Source organism: Hypanus sabinus, chromosome 7, assembly GCF_030144855.1.
Source record: "Hypanus sabinus isolate sHypSab1 chromosome 7, sHypSab1.hap1, whole genome shotgun sequence".
Lineage (NCBI taxonomy): Eukaryota > Metazoa > Chordata > Chondrichthyes > Myliobatiformes > Dasyatidae > Hypanus > Hypanus sabinus.
In genome coordinates, this window is record NC_082712.1 from 181,358,007 (window position 1) to 181,381,620 (window position 23,614).

A 23,614-nucleotide genomic window follows, 5' to 3' on the forward strand; every position below is an offset into this window, starting at 1 on the left:
AGATAGAGTTGCGTGGGCCAGTGGTTTGGAGTGGTGGAATGCATGAAGAGGTATGGTCAGGAGGAAGGTTGGTTTGGCAGGACTGTGGCTCCGAAGGTGGAAATAAAGGTGGCAGATTGGGTAGGTGGGTAGGGTTGTGCACATGGTTGGCTGGGACAGGTTGGAGAAAAGCTGGGTTGCTTTTGCAGGAAGCTGCAGAAATGGATCACATGGAGCTGGTGGTTGGTGTGTGGGGGAGAGACTCATTCGGAGGAGATGTGTGACTGGGAATGGTGTGGGCAGGGTACTTCAGCAGGTTACTGATGAATAGTCTGACTGTTATGTGTCTGCAGCCGGACCTGAGGGCCAACGAACTGCGGCTGATGGAGAAAATCCAACTGCTATGTCTGATGGAGGTGAGTGAATGAACTCCCCCCACCCTGGACAAACTAAAGCCCCCTTCAACCTCTGTTATTGTCTGTTACGGTGGAGGAAAACCATAAACACCGAACAATGCCAACCTTTTAACCTATCAATCGAAGCTTTCTATCCCACATAACCCTCTATTTCACTTAAGTTGTTTTTTTAATATCTGTTTATTTATTTTGTTTTGCATTTAAAATCTCATTTTGTGTTTTAGTACTGTTACTTTATTTCAGGAGGTTAATAGTAATAATCCGGGAGATTATAGGCCATTGAGACTCAAGGCAGTGGGAGGGAAGCTGTTGAGAAGAATTTTTGGGTTAGGATGTAAATGCACTTGGAATACCATGGTGTAATGTCATATAAACTTGAATGAGTGTTTTGAGAAGTTAAGACAGTAGATTCTGTCCATATTAACATTTGACAAAGTTCCTTGTGGATAAAACCAAATCAGTCATCACATTATACAACATAGAAACTGGCCTTTCAGCCCACCTTAAAAACATAAGGCATAGGAGCAGAATTAGGCTATTCAGCCCATCATGTCTGCTATGCTATTTCATCATGGTTGATCCTGGATCCATTAACCTTAACCACCTGCCTTCTTGCCATATCACTTGATGCCCGACCAATCAGGAATCAATCAACTTTTGTTTTAAATGTACACAGGAGCTGGCCTCCACCACAGTCTGTAGCAGAGCATTCCACAGATTCACCACTCTTTGGCTAAAAAATTACTCCTCGCTTCTGTTTTAAAAGGTCACCCCTCAATTTTGAGGCTGTGCCCTCTAGTTCTGAATACCCCTGCCATAGGAAACATCCTCTGCACATCCACCCTATCTAGTCCTTTCAACATTTGGTATGTTTCAATGAGATCTTCCTCATTCTTCTAAATTCCAGTGAGTACAGGCCCAAAGCTGCCAAACGCTCCTCATATGCTAACCCCTCCATTTTCCCAAAATCATCCTCATGAACTTCCTTTGGACTCTACCCAATGACAACATGTCCTTTTTAAGATAAGGGCTCCAAAACTATAGATAATACGGCCTGACTGGTGCCTTATAAAGGCCCAGCATTATCTCCTAGCTTTTATGTTCCATTCCTTTGAAATAAATGTCAACATTGCATTTGCCTTCTTTATCACAGATGCAACCTGTGAAATATAACCATATAAGCAGGTCATCTCGGCCCTTCTAGTCTGTGCCGAACGCTTACTGTCACCTAGTCCCACTGGCTCGCACTCAGCCCATAACCCTTCATTCCTTTCCTGTCCATAGAAGGCAGGACTTCTTTTCAGAGTGGTCATTTGAATCGGGAGCAAGTTACAGCTTGTGATTCAGCTGGGATCTCAGAGAATTCGACCGTTGTAGGTAGGATTTAAGTCTACCTGGTCAATACCTGTGGAGGAGGGGGAACTGCGCAGGCGCGAGTGACGTCAGCGTCGAGCGCGCACTTTAAAAGGCAGGACTTATTTTCAGAGCGGGCAGCGGAGTCCGTGGAAGCAGAGTCCTGGGCTTTGGCTAAGTGGGCTTTAGCGTAAGGGGACTTCGATAAGCTTGTGTGATTGCTCGCTGAGGGGAAGAAGGTAAGGTCGCTAGGTGCTTTTTAGACATTCTATTAATCCAGTTCAGGTATGGGGGAGACAGTCAGAGCAGTGGTGTGCTCCGTATGCAGTATGTGGGAGGTCAGGGTCAACACAGTTGTCCCTGATGACCACACCTGCAAAAGGTGCGTCCAGCTGCAGCTCTTATCAGACCGAGTTAGGGGGTTGGAGCAGGAGCTGGATGAACTACGGATCATTCGGGAGGTGGAGGCAGAGATAGATAGGAGTTATCAGGAGGTAGTCACACCAAAAAACCAAGAAGTAGGCAGATGGGTGACAGTAAAGAGAGGCAGGGGGAGCAGGCAGAGAGAGCAGAGCACCCCTGCGGCCATTCCCATTAACAATAAGTATACCGTACTGGATACTGTTGATGGGGATGACCTACCAGGAATGAGTTGTAGTGGTCCTGCCTCTGGCACAGAGGTTGAACCCTTAACTAGAAAGGGGAGGAGGGAAGAGAAGAGAGCGATAGTTTTAGGGGACTCTATAGTTAGGGGGGCAGATAGGAGATTTTGTGGGGCAGATCGGGAGTCTCGGATGGTATGTTGCCTCCCTGGTTCCAGGGTCCGGGACATCTCAGATCGGGTGCAGGCTATTCTTGAGAGTGAGGGCATGAACCCAGATGTAGTGGTCCATGTAGGGACCAACGATGTAGGTAAGGTGAGTGAGGGGGTCCTGCTTAGAGAGTTCAGGGAGTTAGGAGTGAAGCTGAAAGGCAGGACCTCCAGGGTGACAATCTCGGGATTGCTACCTGTGCCACGTGCGAGTGAGGCGAAGAATAGAATGATTATGTACATTAATACGAGGCTGAGAGCATGGTGCAGGAAGGAAGGGTTCAGGTTTTTGGATAATTGGTCTTTGTTCCAGGGACATTGGGATCTGTTTCGAAGGGACGGTCTACATCTGAACCGGGGGGTACTAACATTCTTGCAGGAGTGTTTGCCAGTGCTGCTCGGGGGGGGTTTAAACTAGATGCGCAGGGGGCAGGGATCCAGATCCAGAGGGTTGGTCAGAAGGTGCATGGGGTTAAATGTGTACAAGGTTTGGGTGATCTTGAGAAGGTCATCAAAATTCAGGGTGCAATTTGCCCGATGGAAGTTCAAGGAGCTGGGTTAGGTACAGTAGATAGTGTTTTAAGCAAAGAGAGGAGGAATGGGCTAAGAATTCTATACTTGAATGCGCGTATTGTCAGAAATAAGACAGATGAGCTTGAAGCTCAGATGAAAATGGGGAACTACGATATTGTTGGGATAACGGAGACATGGCTGCAAGGGGATCAGGCCTGGGAATTGAGTGTATCAGGGTATACGTGCTATCGTAGAGACAGAAATATGGGAAGAGGGGGTGGGGTGGCCCTGTTGGTGAGGAATGAGATTCAGTCCTTAGCAAGAGGTGACTTGGGAACAGGGGAAGTAGAGTCTGTGTGGATTGAGCTGAGGAACAGTAAGGGTCAAAGACTCTAATGGGTGTTGTGTACAGGCCCCCAAACAGTAGCGTGGATATTGGGTACAAGTTGATTAGGGAGTTAACATTGGCATGTGCTAAAGGTAATGCAGTCGTTATGGGAGATTTCAACATGCAGGTGGACTGGGAGAATCAGGTAGGTGCTGGACCCCAGGATAGGGAGTTTGTGGAGTGTCTAAGGGATGTATTTTTGGAACAGCTTGTGCTTGAGCCAACCAGGAACGAGGCTATTTTGGACTTGGTGATGTGTAATGCACAGGAATTGATAAGTGATCTTGAAGTAAAGGAGCCATTAGGAAGTAGTGATCATAACATGATAAGTTTTTATCTACAATTTGAGAGGGATAAGGGCAGATCAGAGGTGTCAGTGTTGCAATTAAATAAAGGAGACTACGGAGCCATGAGGGAAGAGCTGGCCAAAGTTAAATGGGCGGATGCCCTGGCAGGAAAGACAGTGGATCAGCAGTGGTAGATATTCTTGGGCATAATACAAAAGATGCAAATGCAGTTCATTCCAATGAGAAGGAAGGATTCAAAGAGGGGAAAGGGCCACAGTGGTTGACAAAGGAAGTCAGAGATTGTATAGCATTAAAGAAAAAGAAGTATGACAGGGCTAAGATGAGTGGGAATACAGATGATTGGGAAAGTTTTAAGGAACAGCAGATCTTAACTAAAAAAGCAATACGGAGAGAAAAAATCAGGTATGAGCTCAGTCTAGCCGGGAATATAAAAGGGGATAGCAAAAGCTTTTTTAGCTATGTGAAGAGAAAGAAGATAGTTAAGAACAATGTTGGCCCCTTGGCCCCTTGAAGAATGAATTGGGAGAAATTGTTATGGGAAACAGGGAAATGGCAACAGAATTTAATGCATACTTTAGATCTGTCTTCACCGGGGAGGACACAAGCAATCTCCCAGATGTATGGATGGGCCAGGGTCATAAGATATCAGAGGAATTGAGACAGATTGACATTAGGAAAGAAACTGTGATGAGTAGACTGGTAGGACTGAAGGCTAATAAATCCCCGGGTCCAGATGGTCTGCATCCGAGGGTTCTAAAAGAGGTGGCTCAGGAAATTGCGGATGCATTGGTAATCATTTTCCAATGTTCCTTAGATTCAGGATCAGTTCCTGAAGATTGGAGAGTGGCTAATGTTGTCCCACTTTTCAAGAAGGGAGGGAAGGAGAAAACGGAGAACAATCGCCCTGTTAGCCTAACGTCAGTCGTGGGGAAGATGCTTGAGTCCATTATTAAGGACGAAATAGTGGCACATCTAGATGGCAGAAATAGGATTAGGCCAAGCCAGCATGGATTTACCAAGGGCAAATCATGCTTGACTAATCTGTTGGAGTTTTTTGAGGGTGTAACAAGGATGTTAGACGAGGGTAAGCCAGTAGATGTTGTGTACCTAGATTTTCAGAAGGCATTCGATAAGGTGCCACATAGATTGGTGAGTAAAATCAGAGCTCATGGCATTGGGGGCAGGGTTTCAACTTGGATAGAAAACTGGTTGGCAGATAGAAAGCAAAGGGTAGCAGTGAATGATTGTTTCTCAGACTGGCTGGAGGTGACTAGTGGGGTACCACAGGGCTCTGTTTTGGGACCACAGCTCTTTACGATTTATGTCAATGATTTAGATGAGGGCATTGAAAACTATATCAGCAAGTTTGCTGACGATACTAAACTGGGTGGCAGTGTGACATGCGAAGAGGACGTTAGGAGAATACAGGGAGACTTGGATAGGCTGGGTGAGTGGGCAGATACTTGGCAGATGTCATTCAATGTGAATAAATGTGAAGTTATCCACTTTGGAAGCTGGAACAAGAGGGCAGAGTATTGTCTGAACGGTGTCGAGTTAGGTAAGGGAGAAATGCAAAGTGACCTAGGAGTCCTAGTTCACCAGTCAATGAAGGTGAATGAGCAAGTGCAACAGGCAGTGAAGAGGGCAAATGGAATGTTGGCCTTTGTTACAAGGGGAATTGAATACAAGAGCAAGGATGTTCTTTTGCATTTGTACAGGGCCCTGGTGAGACCACACATGGAATATTGTGTACAGTTTTGGTCTCCAGGTTTAAGGAAGGACATTCTGGCAATTGAGGAAGTGCAGCGTAGATTCACTAGGTTGATTCCTGGGATGGCAGGGCTGTCTTACGCAGAGAGATTGGAGAGATTGGGCTTGTACACGCTGGAATTGAGGAAATTGAGAGGGGATCTGATTGAAACGTTTAAGATAGTTAAAGGATTTGATAGGATTGAGGCAGGAAATATGTTCCAGATGTTGGGAGAGTCCAGTACCAGAGGGCATGGATTGAGAATAAGAGGTCAGTTATTTAAAACAGAGTTGGGGAAGAGCTTCTTCTCCCAGAGAGTTGTGGAGGTGTGGAATGCACTGCCTCGGAAGACGGTGGAGGCCAATTCTCTGGATGCTTTCAAGAAGGAGCTGGATAGATATCTGATGGATAGGGGAATCAAGGGATATGGGGACAAGGCAGGGACTGGGTATTGATAGTGAATGATCAGCCATGATCTCAGAATGGCGGTGCAGACTCGAGCGGCCGAATGGTCTACTTCTGCACCTATTGTCTATTGTCTATATACCTATCCAATTTTACTTTAAATGACAATACCGAACCTGCCTCTACCACTTCTACTGGAAGCTTGTTCCACACAGCTACCAATCTCTGAGTAAAGAAATTCCCCCTCGTGTTACCCTTAAACTTTTGCCCCCTAACTCCCCAATAACCTTGTGGGAGTCTTGCACGAGGACAGCTAAGTCCCTTTGCACCTCTGATATTTGAATTTTCTGCCCACTTAGAAAATAGTCTGCACTATTGTTCCTTTTACCAAAATACATTATCATACATCTCCCAACACTGTATTCCAGCTGCAATCACATTGCTTCCACAACACCACCTACCCCTCCACCTATCTTCGTATCATCTGCAAACTTTGCTATAAAGTCATCAATTCCATTATCTGAATCATTGACAAACAATGTGAAAACCAGCGGTCCCAATACTGACCCCTGAGGAACAGCACTAGTCACTGGCAGCCAACCAGAAAATGCCCCTTTATTCCCACTCGCTGCCTCCTGCCTGTCAGCCATTCCTCTATCTATGCCAGTATCTTTCCTGTGACACCATAAGATTTTAACTTGTTCAGCAGCGTCATGTGAGACGCTTTATCAAATGCCTTTTGAAAATCCAAATAAATGACATCCATTGCCTCCCCTTTGTCCATCCTGCTGGTTACTTCCTCGAAGAACTCCAACAGATTTGTCAGGCAAGATTTCCCTTCACAGAATCCATGCTGACTTTGACTTATTTTATCATTAGTCACAAGTATCCTGAAGCCTCGTCCTTAATGATGGACTCCCAACACTTCCCCAACCACTGACATTACTCTCACTGGCCTATAATTTCCTTTCTTTTGTCTTCTTCCTTTCTTAAAAGAGTGGAGTGACATTTGCAAGTTTCCAGTCCTCTGGGACCATGCCAGAATCCAGTGGTTCTTGAAAGATCATGACCAATGCATCTGTTATCTCTTCAGCAACTCTCAGGACTCTGAGATGTAGTCCATCTCGTTCAGGGGTCGGCAACCTTTACCACTGAAAGAGCCATTTGGACCCGTTTCCCACAGAAAAGAAAACACTGGGAGCCACAAAACCCGTTTGACATTTAAAATGAAATAACACTGCATACAACGTTTTTTTTGCCTTTATGCTATGTATAAACAAACTATAATGTGTTGCATTTATGAAATCGATGAACTCCTGCAGAGAAAATGAAATTACATTTCTGCATGCAACAAAAACATTTTGAACTCCGAAATAAAGACGTTGGGTTGAAGGTTACTTTTAAGTAAAGTACTCAATGTCTATTTGAGTCCTTCTTGTATTTATGAAAAACGACGAACTTAAATTGTCCGCCAGCAGCAAACCAAAAATAACGTCAGCCAGCTGTCAACCTGAAAAATAAAAGGACTATTTCACTGAACAATGAAAAAATATGAATATACGTAAAATAATAGGCAATTAAAATATTTATCATACTTGGTTAATGGGATTTCTGCTCCAGGACCTCAGCGCACAGCGTCTGCACATCAGGGCTATATGACGTCACCTTCATCTTTACACAGGATCGCAAGCTGTCATCTGTGAGGCGTGCGTGATGTTTGTTTTTAATAAAGTTCATGTTGGAGAATACCTGCTCACATACATATGTGGATCCAAAGATCGACAGGACTCCAAGCGCATACTTTTCAATGTTGACATAAATGTCGGGGATAGCATTCCATGTTTCGAACACAGGTTTGTCCGGTTTGAGGAGGTTTTCAATATCACTCCATTTGTGATTCTGAGCAAGAATGGCCTTCTGACGGGCAACATCTTCAAGGTCTGCTGTCAAGCGTCTAAACTTGGACACCCATATGTCTTTGTCGGCTATGTCGTCCAGTTCCATCTCAAGATCAGGTTGACTCACACTTGCCAATGCAGTCGTATTCAGTAGGGATGGATCGATGCTTAGGGGAGTGACCGGGAAGGATAATGTGTTTTTTTCCTCTCTGAACTCACAGAAGCGTTTCCCAAACGATGTTTGCATTGCGATGATTGCAGAATGTAAATACTCCGAATTTATCATGTCGTGAGCTTGTTTGAACTCTCTCAAATTGGGGAAGTGAGACAATGTGCCTTTCTATAAATCTCTGGCAAGCACTGTCAACTTGCGCTCGAATGCCAGAACATCCTCCAACATGTGCAGGGCTGTGCGTCCTTTCCCCTGAAGAGCTGTGTTCAGTGTGTTCAGGTGCGCTGTCATGTCTACCATGAAGTGTAGCTTTTCCAGCCACTCTGGCTGTTCCATCTCTGGAAAGGTGAGCCCTTTGCTGCCCAGGAAAGTTTTCACTTCTTCCAGACACACGACAAAGCGTTTCAGCACCTCCCCTCTTGACAGCCACCAGACTTTGTTGTGCAGCAGGAGATCAGAATATGCGCTTTCCAGCTCGTCCAGTAACAAACGGAATTGACGGTGATTTAAACTTTTTGTCATTATTTTATTGACAGTCTGAATGACAACATCCATTACTTCTGTGCATTCCGGAGGAAATGTTTGAGCGCACAGTGCCTCTTGGTGCAAGATGCAGTGAAAAGTCAGCAGCTTTCTGTCCAGCGACTTTTGCAGTAAAGCCACAAATCCCTTGTGCGCTCCTGTCATACTTGGTGCCCCATCAGTAGCTACTGACACCAGGTGGGTGGTCTTTATTCCTTTGGCTCTTAAACAATTCAAGGCAGCCTCACAGATGTCCTCCCCCCGTGTTTGGCCTTTTAGAGGTATCAACTCAATCATTTCTTCCTGTGGCCCGGCAGAGTTTACATACCGGCAGAACAGCGCTATTTGTTCAATATCACCTTTGTCTTTAGACTCGTCACAGGCAATTGAGTAGGCCACAGCTGAATTAATGTCTTTAATTTGCTGTCTTGTGATGTCTTCTGCCATTTTTATGGTTCTGTCTTTGACGGTCTTTGCAGAGAGGGGCATATCCCTGATTTTCTGCACAATTTCACTCTTGTTTTTAAAGTCCGTGAATAGATGTTCTGAAATCTTAATGAAAGATTCTTTTATATATTCACTATCTGTAAACTGTTTCCCGTGCCTGACTATTTCCTGAGCGGCAACAAAACTAACATATGTAGTTGATTTTCCAGACTTCATCCACTTCTTGAAATGATTTTTGCTCAGATCAACCTTCCGCATCAGTTCCGAAACGGCTTTTTTTCTCTCATCTCCATCCGGATATTTATGAGCAAAGGCTGCGTGTTTATTCTGGAAATGTCTTGCGACTTTTGACTTTTTGTTGTTTGCTAGTTTCTCATTGCATATTAAGCATACCGGTAAACCAGTCTCATCAGCAGTGAAAGTAAATGAATCTGCCCACGTATCATTAAACGTTCTGTTTTCTTCAGTCACTTTTCTTTTTTTAGAATTCTCCATAGTTAGCCTACCTTGGATCGAAAAATTAAAGAGATCGCGCACTGGCGGGTGTCAGGCATTGGCAGTGGTGACGTGTATTAATAGCGACAAAAAACACGTTTTATTTAGATTGTACAAGATCACCATAATCTTCAAATTTAGAATTACATTTCAAAAACTAACAAACTAACATAAAATACATTTTAATTAAATACTCATCATTTATTTTCCAAAGCCACAGGGAGCCGCAGCACAGAGATGAAAGAAACGCATGCGGCTCCGGAGCTGTGGGTTGCCGACCCCTGGTCTAGTTCAAGTGACTTATCCTCCTTAAGACCTTTCAGTTTGCCTAGCACGTTTTCCTTTGTAATAGCAATGGCACTAACTCCTGCTTTTTGACACTCACGGAGCTCTGGCATACACCTAGTGTCTTCCACAGTGAAGTCTGAACCAAAGTACTTACTAATTTCATCTGCCATTTCTTTGTGTCTCCCCCCCCCCCCCCCCCCCACATTACTACCTCACCAGCATCATTTTCCGGTGGTCCAATATCTCTCACCTCCATTTTACTCTTTATATAAGTGAGCTTTTTTTAGTTGCCTTTTGTTGGATTTTAAAAGCTTCATAAGCATCCAATTTCCCACTCACTTTTGCTACCTTATATGCCCCTCCCTTGGCTTTTATGCATTGCTTAACTTCCCTTGTCAGCTACGGTTGTCTACCCCTCCCATTTCAGAACATATCTATCCTGCACCTTGTGGATTATTCCCAGAAACTTCAACCATCTCTGCTCTGCTGTCATCCCCACCAGTATCCTCCTCCAGTCCACCCAGGCAAGCTCCTCTCTCATGCCCCTATTCCTTTATTCCATTGTGATACTGATACATATGACTTGTGCTTCTTTCTCTCAAATTGCAGAATGAATTTGATCACATTATGGTCACTGCCTCCCAAGGGATTTTTTACGTTAAGCTAATAAGATCTGGGTTACTACACAACACCCAATGTACGATAGCCTTTCCCCGAGTAGGCTCAAGGACAAGCTGCTCTAAATAGCCATTTCATAGGCGTTCAACAAATTCTCTCTCTTGCGATCCAACACCAACCTGATTTTCCCAATCCCATATTCCATGCCTTTTCCAGCTCCCTTTGCAATCTCAACCCCACATCTTGACTGTTATTTGAAGCCCTTAATTGAATTGACTTTATTTCCTACAGCCTTCACATAATTGAGTAAAAATCTTTATGTTATGTCTCCATCTAAATGTACACACCTGAAGGTACCTTTTTACACACCTGTTCTTGTAAGTGTCCTGAACCATGGGAAATTCACAACTACAGATGCGCTGGGCTGTCTGCACCACTCTCTGCAGAGTCCTGTGATTAAGGAAGGTATAGATCCCACACCAGGCAGTGATGCAGCCAGTCAGGATGCTCTCAATTGTGCCCCTTTAGAAAGTTCTTAGGATTTGGGGGCCCATACCAAACTTCCTCATCCATCTGAGGTGAAAGAGGAGCTGTTGTGTCTTTTTTATCAAACAGCTGGTGTGTGTACAAGATAAGGACCCTGAGGAACTTAAAGCTGTTTATCCTCTCAACCCCAGATCCATTGATGTCAATAGGGGTTAGCCCATCTCCATTCCTCCTGTAATTCACAACCAGCTCCTTTGTTTTTGCAACATTGAGGGAGAGGTCGTTTTCTTGACACCACTGTAAGCCACCTCATTATTTTTTGAGATAAGGCCAATCAATGTTGTGTCATTGGCAAATTTAATTAGCAGATTGGAGCTGTGGGTGGTGATAATCATTTTTTAAATATCCTTGCAGTTTCTTAACTACAACCATGAAGATTCAACATTCTCTGACCCTATGTCACCTCTTTCTGAAGATACAATTCCATCTTTTACCAATAGAACCACACCACCAGCTACGCCTTTCTGTCTGTCCTTTGGATACAAATATACCCTTTGATGTTAAACTCCAACTATGACCTTCTTTCACCCACAACTCAGTGACGCCCACAATGTCATACCGACCAATCTCTAATTTGTCACGAGTTTGTCCACCTTATTCCAAATGCTATGTGCATTTAAATACAGTCTGCATTCCTGCATTCTTTGCCCTTATGAATTTTGCCTCTGTGTTACAACTTAACTCTTTGCTCTGTCTGCAGTTGTACCCAGTCATTGGCTTCTCCTTCTTTACATTCATGTTACCGTGGGAAACATCCTCTCCACATCCACCCGCTATGGTCCTTTCAACACTAGGTAGGTTTCAATGAGATCCTCCCAAATTCCAATGAGTACAGGCCCAAAGCTGCCAAACACTCCCCATATGTTAACCCCTTCATTCCTGGAATCATCCCCACTGGACTCTCAAATGACAATCCTTTCTGAGAAATGGGGCCATAACTGGTGACAATACTCCAAGTGCAGCTCACTCATGTCCTATAAGTGCTCAGCATTATCTCCTTGCTTTTATATTCTACTCCCCTTGAAATAAATGTCAATATTGCATTTGCCTTCTTTACAATAGACTCAACCTGTAAATTAGCCTTCTGGGAGTCTTACACGAATCCTTCTGCACCTCTGCTGTTTGAACCTTCTCTTCGTTTAGATATAGTCCACACTATTGTTAAATTTACCAAAATGCATTATCACAGATTTCCCAACACTATTATATCTGCCACTTTTTTGTCCATTCTTCCAATTTGTAAAAGGCCTGCTGCAATTGCATTGCTTCCTCAGCACTACCTACCCTCCAACCTATCTTCATATCATCCACAAACTTTGCCACAAAGCCATAAATTCCATTATCTAAATCATTGACAAACACTGTGAAAAGTAGCAATCCCAAAACTGACCCCTGAGGAACACCACTAGTCACTGGTAGCCAAACAGAAAAGGCCCCTTTTATTTCCACTCACTGCCTCCTGCCTGTCAGCCATTCTGCTATCCATGCCAGTATCTTTCCTGTAACACCATAGGATTTTATCTTACTAAGCAGCGTCATGTGTGGCACCTTATCTAACATCTTCTGAAAATTCAAGTAAATGAAATCCACTGCCTCTCCTCTATCCACTATGCTCGTTACTTCTTTGAAAAACTCTTAACAGATCTGTCGGCTAGTTTTTCCTTTATAGTAACATAGAATCATGGAAATCTACAGCACATTATAGGCCCTTCGGCCCACAATGTTGTTGCAACCATGTAAGCTTATCGAGAAACTGCTTGGAGTTACCCTACCACATAGCCCTCTATTTTTCTAAGCTCTGTGTACCTAAGAGTCTCTTAAAAGATCCTATTGTTATCCACCTCTACCACTGTTGCTGGCAGTGCATTCCATACACCCACTACTCTGTGTGTAAAAAAAAACCTTACCCTTGACATCCCCCTGTACCTACTTCCAAGCACCTTAAAACTATGTGTTCTCGTGATTGCCATTTCAGCCCTGGGAAATTGCCTCTGGCTATCCACATGATCAATGCCTCTCATCATCTTATACACCCCTATCAGGTCACCCCTCATTCTCCATCGCTCTAAGGAAAAAATGCGAAGTTCCAAGCAACCTATCTTCATAAGCCATGCTCTTGTATCCAGGCAACGTCCTTGTAAATCTCCTCTGCAGTTTCTCTAAAGTATCCACATCCTTCCTGTAGTGACAACCCCCAGTTGGGTCTAACTAAGGTCTCAAATAGCTGTAACATTACCTCACAGCTCTTGAACTCACTCCCATGGTTGATGAAAGCCATCACACCATATGCTTTCTTAACAACCCTTTCAACCTGTGCAGCAGTTTTAGTGTCCTATGGACATGGACTTCAAGATCTTGCTGATCCTCCACACTGCCAAGAGTCTTACCATTAATATTCTGTCTTCAAATTTGTCCTACCTAAATGAACCACTTCCCACTTACCTGGGTTGAACTTCATCTGCTACTACTCAGACAGTTCTGCATCCTGTTGATATAATCTCTGACAACTCTCTAGACTATCCACAACACCTCCAAATTTTGTGTCATCAGCAAACGTACTAAACCACCCTTCTACTTCCTCAACCAGGTCATTTATAAAAATCGCAAAGAGGAAAGGTCCTAGAACAGATCTCTGCGGGACACCACTGGTGACTGTCCTCCATAAAGAATATGAACCACTTACAACCAGGCTTTGCCTTCTGTGGGCAAGCCAGTTCTGGATCCACAGTGCAAGGACTTCTTGGATCCTATGCCTCATTACTTTCTGAATGAGCCTTGCATTGGGAACCTTTTCAAATGTCTTACTGAAATCCATATACATTACATCTACTGCTTTATCTTCATCAATGTTTTGTTATCTCTTCAAAGAATTCATTTAGGCTTGTAAGGCACAACCTGCCCTTGACAAAGCCATGCTGAATATCCCTAATCAGATTATGTCTTGTGCCTGTCAAGATCTTTGTCAACAACTTGCCCACCACTCAAGTAAGACTCACTGGTGTATAATTTCCAGGGTATCTCTATTCTCGTTCTTGAACAAGGAAACAACATTTACAACCTTCCAATCATCTGGTACTTTTCCCGTCTGTATTGATGATGCAAAGATCATTTCCAGAGGTTCAGCAATCTCCTCCCTCACTTCCCACAGTAGCCGACTTTTCTAACTTTATACCTTTCAAAAGCTCCAGCACATCCTCTTTCTTAATAACTATACACTCAAGCATGTCAGTCCGCTGTAAATCATTCCCACAATTGCCAAGGTCCTTTCCACTAGTGAATACTGAAGCAAAATATTCGTTAAGTACCTCCGCTACCTTCTCCGGCTCCACGGGCATGTTTCTACTATTGCACCTGATTGGTCCTATTCCCACACGCTCATTGTCTTGCTCTTCACATATTTGTAGAATGCCTTGGGTTTTCCTTAACTTTGCTGACTTTGATTTATTTTATCATTAGTCTGCAAATACCTTGAAACCTCATTCTTAACAATAGACTCCAACGCTTTCCTAATATCTGAGGTTTAGCTAACTGGCCATCCCTATATAAAGAGAAAAAAAAGAGAGAAGCAAAAAGAAAGAAAGAAAGAATGCCTGGATATTGGAAGATTCCACATTCTCCATGGAGTTCATAATAGCTTTAGTATATTAATTTATTTCTTTCCCCAGATAACCAATAATTTTATCTTCGGAGCACCTATATATTTAATCCTATCTTTTGTAAATAAGGGTGTCAAATTTTCAGAAATATTTCATATTTATCTCTTAAATTGTAAGTAATTTTTTCAAGTGGAATGCAACTAAAAATTTCATTCTTCCAACGATCTATACTTGAGTATGAATTCGATTTCCAGGTAACTGCAATAGCCTTTTTGGCTACTGCTAATGCAATTTTTATAAATTCTTTCTGATATTTATTCAGCTTGGATTTTGGTTTTATCCCTTCAATATTGCCTAGTAAAAATAATATTGGATTATGAGGAAGTTGTGTTCCAATAATTTGTTCCAATAAAATTCTTAAATTTGTCCAAAAAGGTTGAATTTTAAAACAAGACCAAGTAGAGTGTAAAAAAGTACCAATTTATTGATTACATTGGAAACATTGATCAGATAAATTTGGGTTTAATTTTTTTTTTGTGGTGTAATATATAATTGATGTAAAAAAATTATATTGCACTAAAGATGAAATAGTGGCATATCTAGATAGCAGTGATAAGGTTGGGCCGAGCCAGCATGGATTTACCAAGGGTAAATCATGCTTGACTAATCTATTGGAGTTTTTTGAGGATGTAACCAGGAAGTTAGACAAGGGAGATCCAGTGGATGTAGTGTACCTCGATTTTCAGAGGGCATTTGATAAGGTCCCACATAGGAGATTGGTGGGTAAAATCAAAGCTCATGGCATTGGGGGGAAGACATTGACATGGATAGAAAACTGGTTGGCAGATAGAAAGCAAAGGTAGCGGTGAATGGGTGTTTCTCAGAATGGCAGGTGGTGACTTGTGGGGTGCCACAGGACTCAGTATTGGGACCACAGCTGTTTACGATTTATGTCAACGATTTACGTCAACAATTTAGATGAAGGCATTGAGAATAACATCAGCAAGTTTGCTGATGATACTAAGCTGGGTGGCAGTATGACATGTGATGACGATGTTAGGAGAATTCAGGGTGACTTGGATAGGCTGGGTGAGTGGGCAGATACTTGGCAGATGACGTTTAATATGAATAAGTGTGAGGTTATCCACTTTGGGAGTAAGAACAGGAAGGCAGATTATTATCTGAACGGTGTAAAGTTAGTTAAGGGAGAAATACAAAGAGACTTAGGAGTCCTTGTTCATCAGTCACTGAAGGTGAATGAGCAAGTGCAGCAGGCAGTGAAGAAGGCTAATGGAATGTTGGCCTTTATTACAAAGGGAATTGAGTACAAGAGCAAGGAAATCCTCTTGCATTTGTACAGGGCCCTGGTGAGACCACACCTGGAGTATTGTGTACAGTTTTGGTCTCCAGGGTTAAGGAAGGACATCCTGGCTGTAGAGGAAGTGCAGCGTCGATTCACAAGGTTAATTCCTGGGATGTCAGGACTGTCTTACGCAGAGAGGTTAAAGAGACTGGGCTTGTACACGCCAGAATTAAGGAGATTGAGAGGGGATCAAATTGCAACATATAAAATTATTAAGGGATTGGACAAGATAGAGGCAGGAAATATGTTCCAAATGCTGGGAGAGTCCAGTACCAGAGGACATGGTTTGAGAATAAAGGGTAGGTCATTTAGGACAGAGTTAAGGAAAAACTTCTCCCAGAGAGTAGTGGGGGTCTGGAATGCACTGCCTCAGAAGGCAGTGGAGGCCAATTCTCTGAAGGAGAATTCTCTGAAGCTTTCAAGAAGGAGCTAGATAGGTATCTTATGGATAGGGGAATCAAGGAATATGGGGACAAGGCAGGAACCGGGTATTGATAGTAGATGATCAGCCATGATCTCAAAATGGCGGTGCTGGCTCGAAGCGCCGAATGGTCTACTTCTGCACCTATTGTCTATTGTCTATAATCTTAACCGGACATTTGTTGTATTTGTCATATTGTCAAGACATAGTCTTGACCAACTTGTTTCTTCAATTTTAATATTCAAATCAGTTTCCCATTTTTGTCTTGACATGAATTCCTTGTTTAATTGCTTGTTTTTGAATCAAACTATACATACAAGAAATAATTTTTAAAATTTTTCCTTTTTGAATTAAAGTTTCTATTTCATTGGGTTTCTGCAATAACATTGTTTGACTCAATTTATCTCTTAAATAAGCCCTTAATTGGAAATAACAAAAAAGAGTGTTGTTTGATATTTTGTATTTATTCTTTAATTGATCAAGTGACAATAATATACCTCCTTCACAACAATCTCCTATATATCTAAACTCTTTTTGAAACCACTTGTATAAAAGTTGGTTATCCATTGTAAAAGGAATAAGTTTATTTTGAATTAAAGGTCTCTTTGCTAATAAAGATTTCTTTATCTCATCATCAACATTTATCTTATTCCATAAATCAATCAAATGTTTTAATATAGGAGTTTCTTTCTTTTCCCGTATCCATTTAGATTCCCACTTATATATAAAATCTTCTGGTATATTTTCTCCTATTTTATCTAATTCTATTCTAATCCATGCCGGTTTATCTTCATCAAAAAAAGATGCAATAAGTCAAAGTTGATTTGCTTTATAATAGTTCCTAAAGTTTGGAAGTTGTAACCCTCCTAGGTCAAATTTCCATGTCAATTTTTTCAACGATATTCTTGACATCTTACCTTTCCCAAGGAACTTCCTCACACATTTATTTAACTCTTGAAAAAACTTCTACGGTAATTGTATTGATAGTGTTTGGAATAAATATTGTAATCTAGGGAATATATTCATTTTTACAGCATTTACTCTGCCTACTAATGTTATTGGTAATGTCATCCATTTATCAAGATCTTCTTGAATTTTTTTCAATAATGGTTAATAATTTATATAAATTCTTTATATCATTATCAACTCTTATACCTAAATATTTTATACCATTTATCGGCCATCTAAATTGAGTTATTAGTCGACATTGACTATAATCTCCTTTAGTAAGGGGTAGAATTTCACTTTTATCCCAATTTATTTTGTAGCCTGATATTTTCCCATATTCTTCCAATCTAGAAGATAATTTACACAGCAAATACAATGGGTTTGTTAAATAAAGCAAAACATCGTCAACAAATAAATTAATCTTATATTCTTCCTGGTTAACTCTGAAACCCATAATATCTGGGCCCGTTCTAATTAATTCAGCTAATGGTTCTATCGCCAACACAAATAAAGCAGGTGATAATGGACAACCTTGTCTAGTTGACCTTGTTAACTGAAATGATATTGAAATTTGACCATTTGTCTCTTCTTTAGCTTTGGGATTAGTATTTAAGGTTTTAATCCGTTTTATGAAAGATACTCCTCATCCATATTTTTCCAATACCTTAAATAAAAAATCCCATTCCAGTCTATCAAATGCTTTTTTTGCATCTAAGGCAACTGCCACACTCATGTCCTCCCTCTTTTGTGCCAAATGAATTATGCTAAGTAACCGAGTTACATCATCTGCCGATTGTCTATTTTTGATAAATCCTGTTTGATCCATATGTATTAATTTTGGTAAGTATTTAGATAATCTATTAGATAAAATTTTTCCTATTATTTTATAGTCAGTATTCAACAAAGAAATAGGTCTATATGATGTTGGTTTTAAAAGATCTCTTATCTTTTTTGGCAATACTATTAAAATAACTGTCAAAAAAGATTCTGGAAGTTTATGCGTTCTTTCCGCTTGGTATATTAACTCCATAAAAGGAGGAATTAGTAAACCTTTAAACTTTTTATAAAATTTGGGTGGAAAACCATCTTCTTCTGGGGATTTATTACCCTGAAGTGATCCTAGAGCTTCTTCGACCTCTTTTAATGTAAAAGGCATATCTAATCCCTTCTGTTCTTCCGAATTCAATTTTGGAAGAGTTATTTGTGATAAAAACCTTCCTATCTCAACATTATCATTTTGTGATTCTGATTGATAGAGTTCAAAATAAAAAAATTTTAAAGTTTCATTAATTTCTAAAGGTTTATAAGTAATTTTATTTACACTTGTTCTAATTGCATTTTTCATTTTGGAAATCTGGTCTGTTTTTAACTGCCAAGCAAGAATCTTGTGTGATCTTTCACCTAGTTCGTAATATCTCTGTTTAGTTCTCATAGTTGCTTTTTCTGTTCAATCTGTCTGAAGTGTATTATATTGTAATTTCTTGTTAACAAGTTGTCTTCGTTTTTCTTCTGTCATATATCTTTGAGATTCTTTTTCTAATTTTGTAATCTCTTTTTCCAATTGATCTATTTCTACCATATATTCCTTCTTAATTTTAGAAGTATAACTTATTATCTGGCCTCTCAAATATGCCTTCATTGCTTCCCATACTATAAATTTATCATCAACTGAATGTAAATTTGTATCTAAAAAAAACTGAATCTGCCTTTTCATGAAATCACAAAAATCTTGACATTTTAATAATATTGAATTAAATCTCCATCTGTAAGTCGATTCCTCTTTATCCATCATTATCATTGTCATTGTCAAGGGGGAATGATCTGACAATATTCTTGCTTTATATTCCATATTTTTCACTCTGTCTTGAATATTTGTTGATAATAGGAAAAAATCTATCCTTGAATAAGTTTTATGTCTATTTGAATAAAATGAGTAATCTCTTTCTTTTGGATTAATTCTTCTCCATATATCAATCAAATTTAAATCTTTCATCAATGATAAAGTTAATTTTGCTACTTTTGATTTTGTAACAACCTTTGTTGATCTATCTAAAACTGGGTCTAGACAAAAATTAAAATCTCCACCTATTAATACTTTGTTATGTGCGTCAGCCAAATTCAAAAAGGCCTCTTGTATAAATTTTACATCATTTTCATTTGGTGCATAAATATTCATAAGAGTCCATAGTTCTGAAAAAAATTTGACAATGTATAATTACATATCTCCCTGCAGAATCAATTAATACATTTTGTATTTTAATTGGTAAAGTTTTATTAACCAAAATTGCAACTCCCCTCGCCTTTGAATTAAATGAAGCTGCAATAACATTTCCGACCCAATCTCTCTTTAATTTCTGATGTTCTATCTCTGTTAAGTGTGTTTCTTGTAAAAGAGCTATATCCATTTTCATTTTCTTAATGTAAAAATTCTTTTTCTTTTCACCAGTCCATTAAGCCCATTAACATTAAAACTTAAAAAATTCAGTAAATTAGTCATTATTTTTAACAGGGTTACTCCAATCTATAGTAATACCTAACCTTTCAACTTTTGTAGTACCTTGGGGAATCTTTTTAAAATTCTCCATGTTGCTATGTGTCTCCCTCCCGATTGTCCGGGCAAAGAAAAAAAGATAAAAGAAAAATAGATTATAAAAAAAAACAATAACAGAAGTACCCCCCTACTAATGTCGTGAATAAAAAAAGAACACAACGTTACCCCCTCCGTTGTACGGGTCATGGCAATTGCCATGATTACACACGTGAGTCCCGTAGCAATCAATCCGAAGTTCTCCCAGCTCCCCTGTAACATAAAAAAGTATATATAAGAAAGGAAAAAATAATATCACTACTCTCGATTAATATTTCTCAAATTTTTACCTTTCTCCCCCTGTATCATATAATTAAGAATATATTTAAATATTCTTCTGTCCTTAAACATCCATCAACTCTATTCACTGTCCCTGTCTTCATCTTTAATCCGTTTCACTTTTAAATCTTTGGCTGTGGTTAGCAAATATTTGGGAGTTCTTGTGCAACTTCTTCCGCATCCCGATAATCAGTAAAAAATCTTCTTTTTCCGTCATCCAAAAAAATTACCAGAGTTGCCGGGTGGCGCAATATAAATTTATAACCTTTTTCCCATAAAACTTTTTTCGCTGGGTTAAATTCCTTCTTTCTCTTCAAAAGGTCATAACTTATATCAGGATAGAAAAGAACTATTTTCCTTTCTATTATCAATGGCCCGTTTCTCTTTCTGGCACGTTGGGCAGCCACCTTCAGGATCTTTTCTTTATCTTGATATCTTAAGCATTTTATCAAGATTGATCGTGGGTTTTGATCAATTTGAGGTCTTGGTCTTAAGGCTGTGTGAGCCCTTTCAATTTCAATTAACTGGGTTCCTTCTTCCATTTCCAAAATTTTCAGAATCCATTTTTGAAAAAAATTTATTGGATCCTCTCCCTCTATACCTTCTTTAAGTCTAACAATCTGAATATTATTTGGTCTGCTAAAAATTTCAAGTACATCCACTTTTTCCAACAACCGTTTTCTTTCTGATGTCCAGGCAGAAATATTATCTTCCATTTTATTCACTCTATCAATGGTGTCTCCCATTGTTTCTTCCAAGGTTTTAATTTTCTTGTCCATTTTGTCCTGTCTTTTCATCATTTTATCAAACATAATCTTCAAATTTTTAGTATCTTTTTTAATTACTTTTAATGCTTTTAATTCATGCATTATTTGCACCAAAGATCTTTTTATGTCTCCAGTATCACCTCCAACCTCTTCCTGTTGCTCTTTTTTGTTTGTCTCTTCATCTTCGTCTGATTTATCCAGAGAATCTGATTCCACCTTATATTTACTTTCACTTTCAGTTCCAATTATAGCTGGGATTTGTAATTTGGGTTGCTCGTGTTTGTGCATGCCCCTTCCTTCACGCATGCGCAATTCCTGTTGTTCTTTTTTTTGGAAACGGTTGATGTTGCCACAATTTCCTGTTCTGTATCACTGGAGGTAAATTGCACTTGAGCCTGAGGCTCTTTCACGGCTGCCGGCCTTGATTCTTTTCCAACTTGTGTTGTCTTCAAAGTAGTAGTTTTTTTCTGCTTCTGTTTAGGAGGCATATCTTAAGGCAATCCTGAGTAGTTTATAAGTAATTTTTAAAAGGTATTTACTAACTTTTCTTCACTTAAACATTATTTTACTGGTTTTTTATGGGAGAGCTGGATTTCCACGTCTCGATCCTACGTCATCACATGACGTCCCCCCTTTAGTTGGTTTTTATGCATTTAACTTCCGTTGTCAGCCACGGTTGCCTAGTCCTGCTATTTGGGAACTACTTCTGTGGGACATAACTATCCTACACTTTGTGAACTATTCCCAGAAACTTCAGCCATCTCTGCTCTGCCATCATCCATAAGACCATAAGACACAGGAGCAAAATTAGGCCATCTGTCCATTCAATCATGGCTGATCCTTTTTTTTCCTCCTCCTCAACCCCAGTTCCCTGTCTTCTCCCCATAACCTTTGATAACATGTCAAATCAAGAACCTATCAATCTCTGCCCTAAAAACACCCAACAACCTAGCTTCCACTGCTGTATGTGGCAACAAATTCCACAAATTCATCACCCTTTAGCTAAAGAAATTTTTCCGCATCTCTGTTTTGAAAGGGCGCCCCTCTATCCTGAGACTGTGTCCTCTTGTCCTCTTGTCCCACCATGGAAAACGTCCTTTCCACATCTACTCTGTCTAGGCCGTTCAACATCTAGAAGATTTCAATGAGATCTCCCACCCTCCCCCTGCCCCCCCATCCTTCTGAATTTCAGTGAGTACAGACCCAGAGCCATCAAACGTTCCTCGTATGATAACCCTTTCATTCCTGGAATCATCCTTGTGACCTCCTGGACCCTCTCCAATGCCAGCCCATCTTTTCTAAGATGAGGGGCCCAAAACTGTTCACATGCTGAAGGCGAGGCCTCATGAGTGCCTTATAAATCTTCAGCATCACATCCGTGGTCTTGTATTCTAGACCTTTTGAAATGAATGCGAACATGGTATTTGCCTTCCTCACCACCAACTCAACCTCAAGTTAACCTTTAGGGTGTTCTGCACAAGGACTCCCAAGTCCCTTTGCATCTCTAATTTTTGGATTTTCTCCCCATTTAGAAAATAGCCCGCACATTTATTTCTTCTACCAAAGTGCATGACCATGCAGTTTCTTTTTTTTTATATGGAACGCTTCACAAAGTTGCATGTCATCTTTGCGCAGTGGCCATGCTAATATTCTCTGTATCGTTTCAATTTTAGTATATGTGCTGCCAAAGCGAGCATGACCATGCATTTTCTAACATTATATTTCATTTGCCACTCTTTTGTTCATTCACTTTATCTGTCTTAAGTCCTTCTGTATCCTACCTGTTTCATCAACACTACCTGCTCCTCCACCAGTCTTTGTATCATTTGCAAACTTGGCAACAAAATCATCTTTTCCATCATCTATATTATTTATATATAGCATAAAAAAGAAGTGGTCCTAATACCGACCCCCGCGGAACACCACTAATCACTAGCAGCCAACCAGAAAAGGATCCTTTTGTTCACACTTACTGCCTCCTAACGGTCAGCCAATGATCTAACCATGGTAGTAACTCTCCTGTACTACCATGAGCTCTTTTCTTGGTAAACGGCTTCATGCGAGGCACCTTGTCAGAGGTCTTCTGGAAGTCCAAATATACAACATCGACTGGATCCTCTTTATCTATCCTACTTACAATCTCCTCAAAGAATTCCAACAGGTTCGTCAGGCAGGATTTTCCCTGAAGGTAACCATGCTGACTTTGTCCTATCTTGTCCTGTGTCACCAAGTACTGCATCATCTTATCCTTAACAATTGACTCTTAACGTCTTCCCAACCACTGAGGTCAGGCTAACTGGTCTATAATTTCCTTTCTGCTGCCTTCCTCCTTTCTTAAAGAGTGGACGGACATTTGCAATTTTCCAGCCCTCTGGCACCATGCCAGAGTTCAGTGATTTTTGAAAGATCATTTCTATTGCCACCGCAATCTCTAAGGCTATCTCTTTCATAACACTAGGATGCAGTTCATCTGATCCAGGTGAGTTATCCATCTTAAGGTCTTTTAGCTTTTTGAGCACCTTCTCTCTTGTAATAGTAACTGCACCCACTTCTCTTCCTTCACACACTACAACATCAGGCATACTGCTAGTGTCTTCCACAGTGAAGACTCATTTAGTTCATCAGCTATCTCCTTGTCCCCCATTATTATTTTTCCAGCCTCATTTTTAGTGGTCTTATATCCACTCTCATTTCTCGTTTATTTTTAACATAATTGAAGAAACTTTTACTATCCACTTTGATAT

General features: G+C 40.6%; 1 protein-coding gene and 1 non-coding gene across 2 annotated transcripts in view; one reads left to right on the top strand and one right to left on the bottom strand.

Annotated features, from left to right (window-relative positions):
- LOC132397460 (26S proteasome non-ATPase regulatory subunit 13-like) overlaps window positions 1–23,614 on the top strand; it is an 82,533-nt gene that overhangs the window by 39,757 nt on the left and 19,162 nt on the right. Inside the window, exon 10 of the mRNA XM_059976282.1 lies at window positions 333–395. Coding sequence (XP_059832265.1) covers window positions 333–395 — 63 coding nt within the window. The remainder of the gene's footprint in view (window positions 1–332; window positions 396–23,614) is intronic.
- Window positions 22,461–22,567, bottom strand: LOC132397585 (U6 spliceosomal RNA). Its single transcript, XR_009513400.1, has one exon. It is a non-coding gene; the product is annotated as a U6 spliceosomal RNA (small nuclear RNA).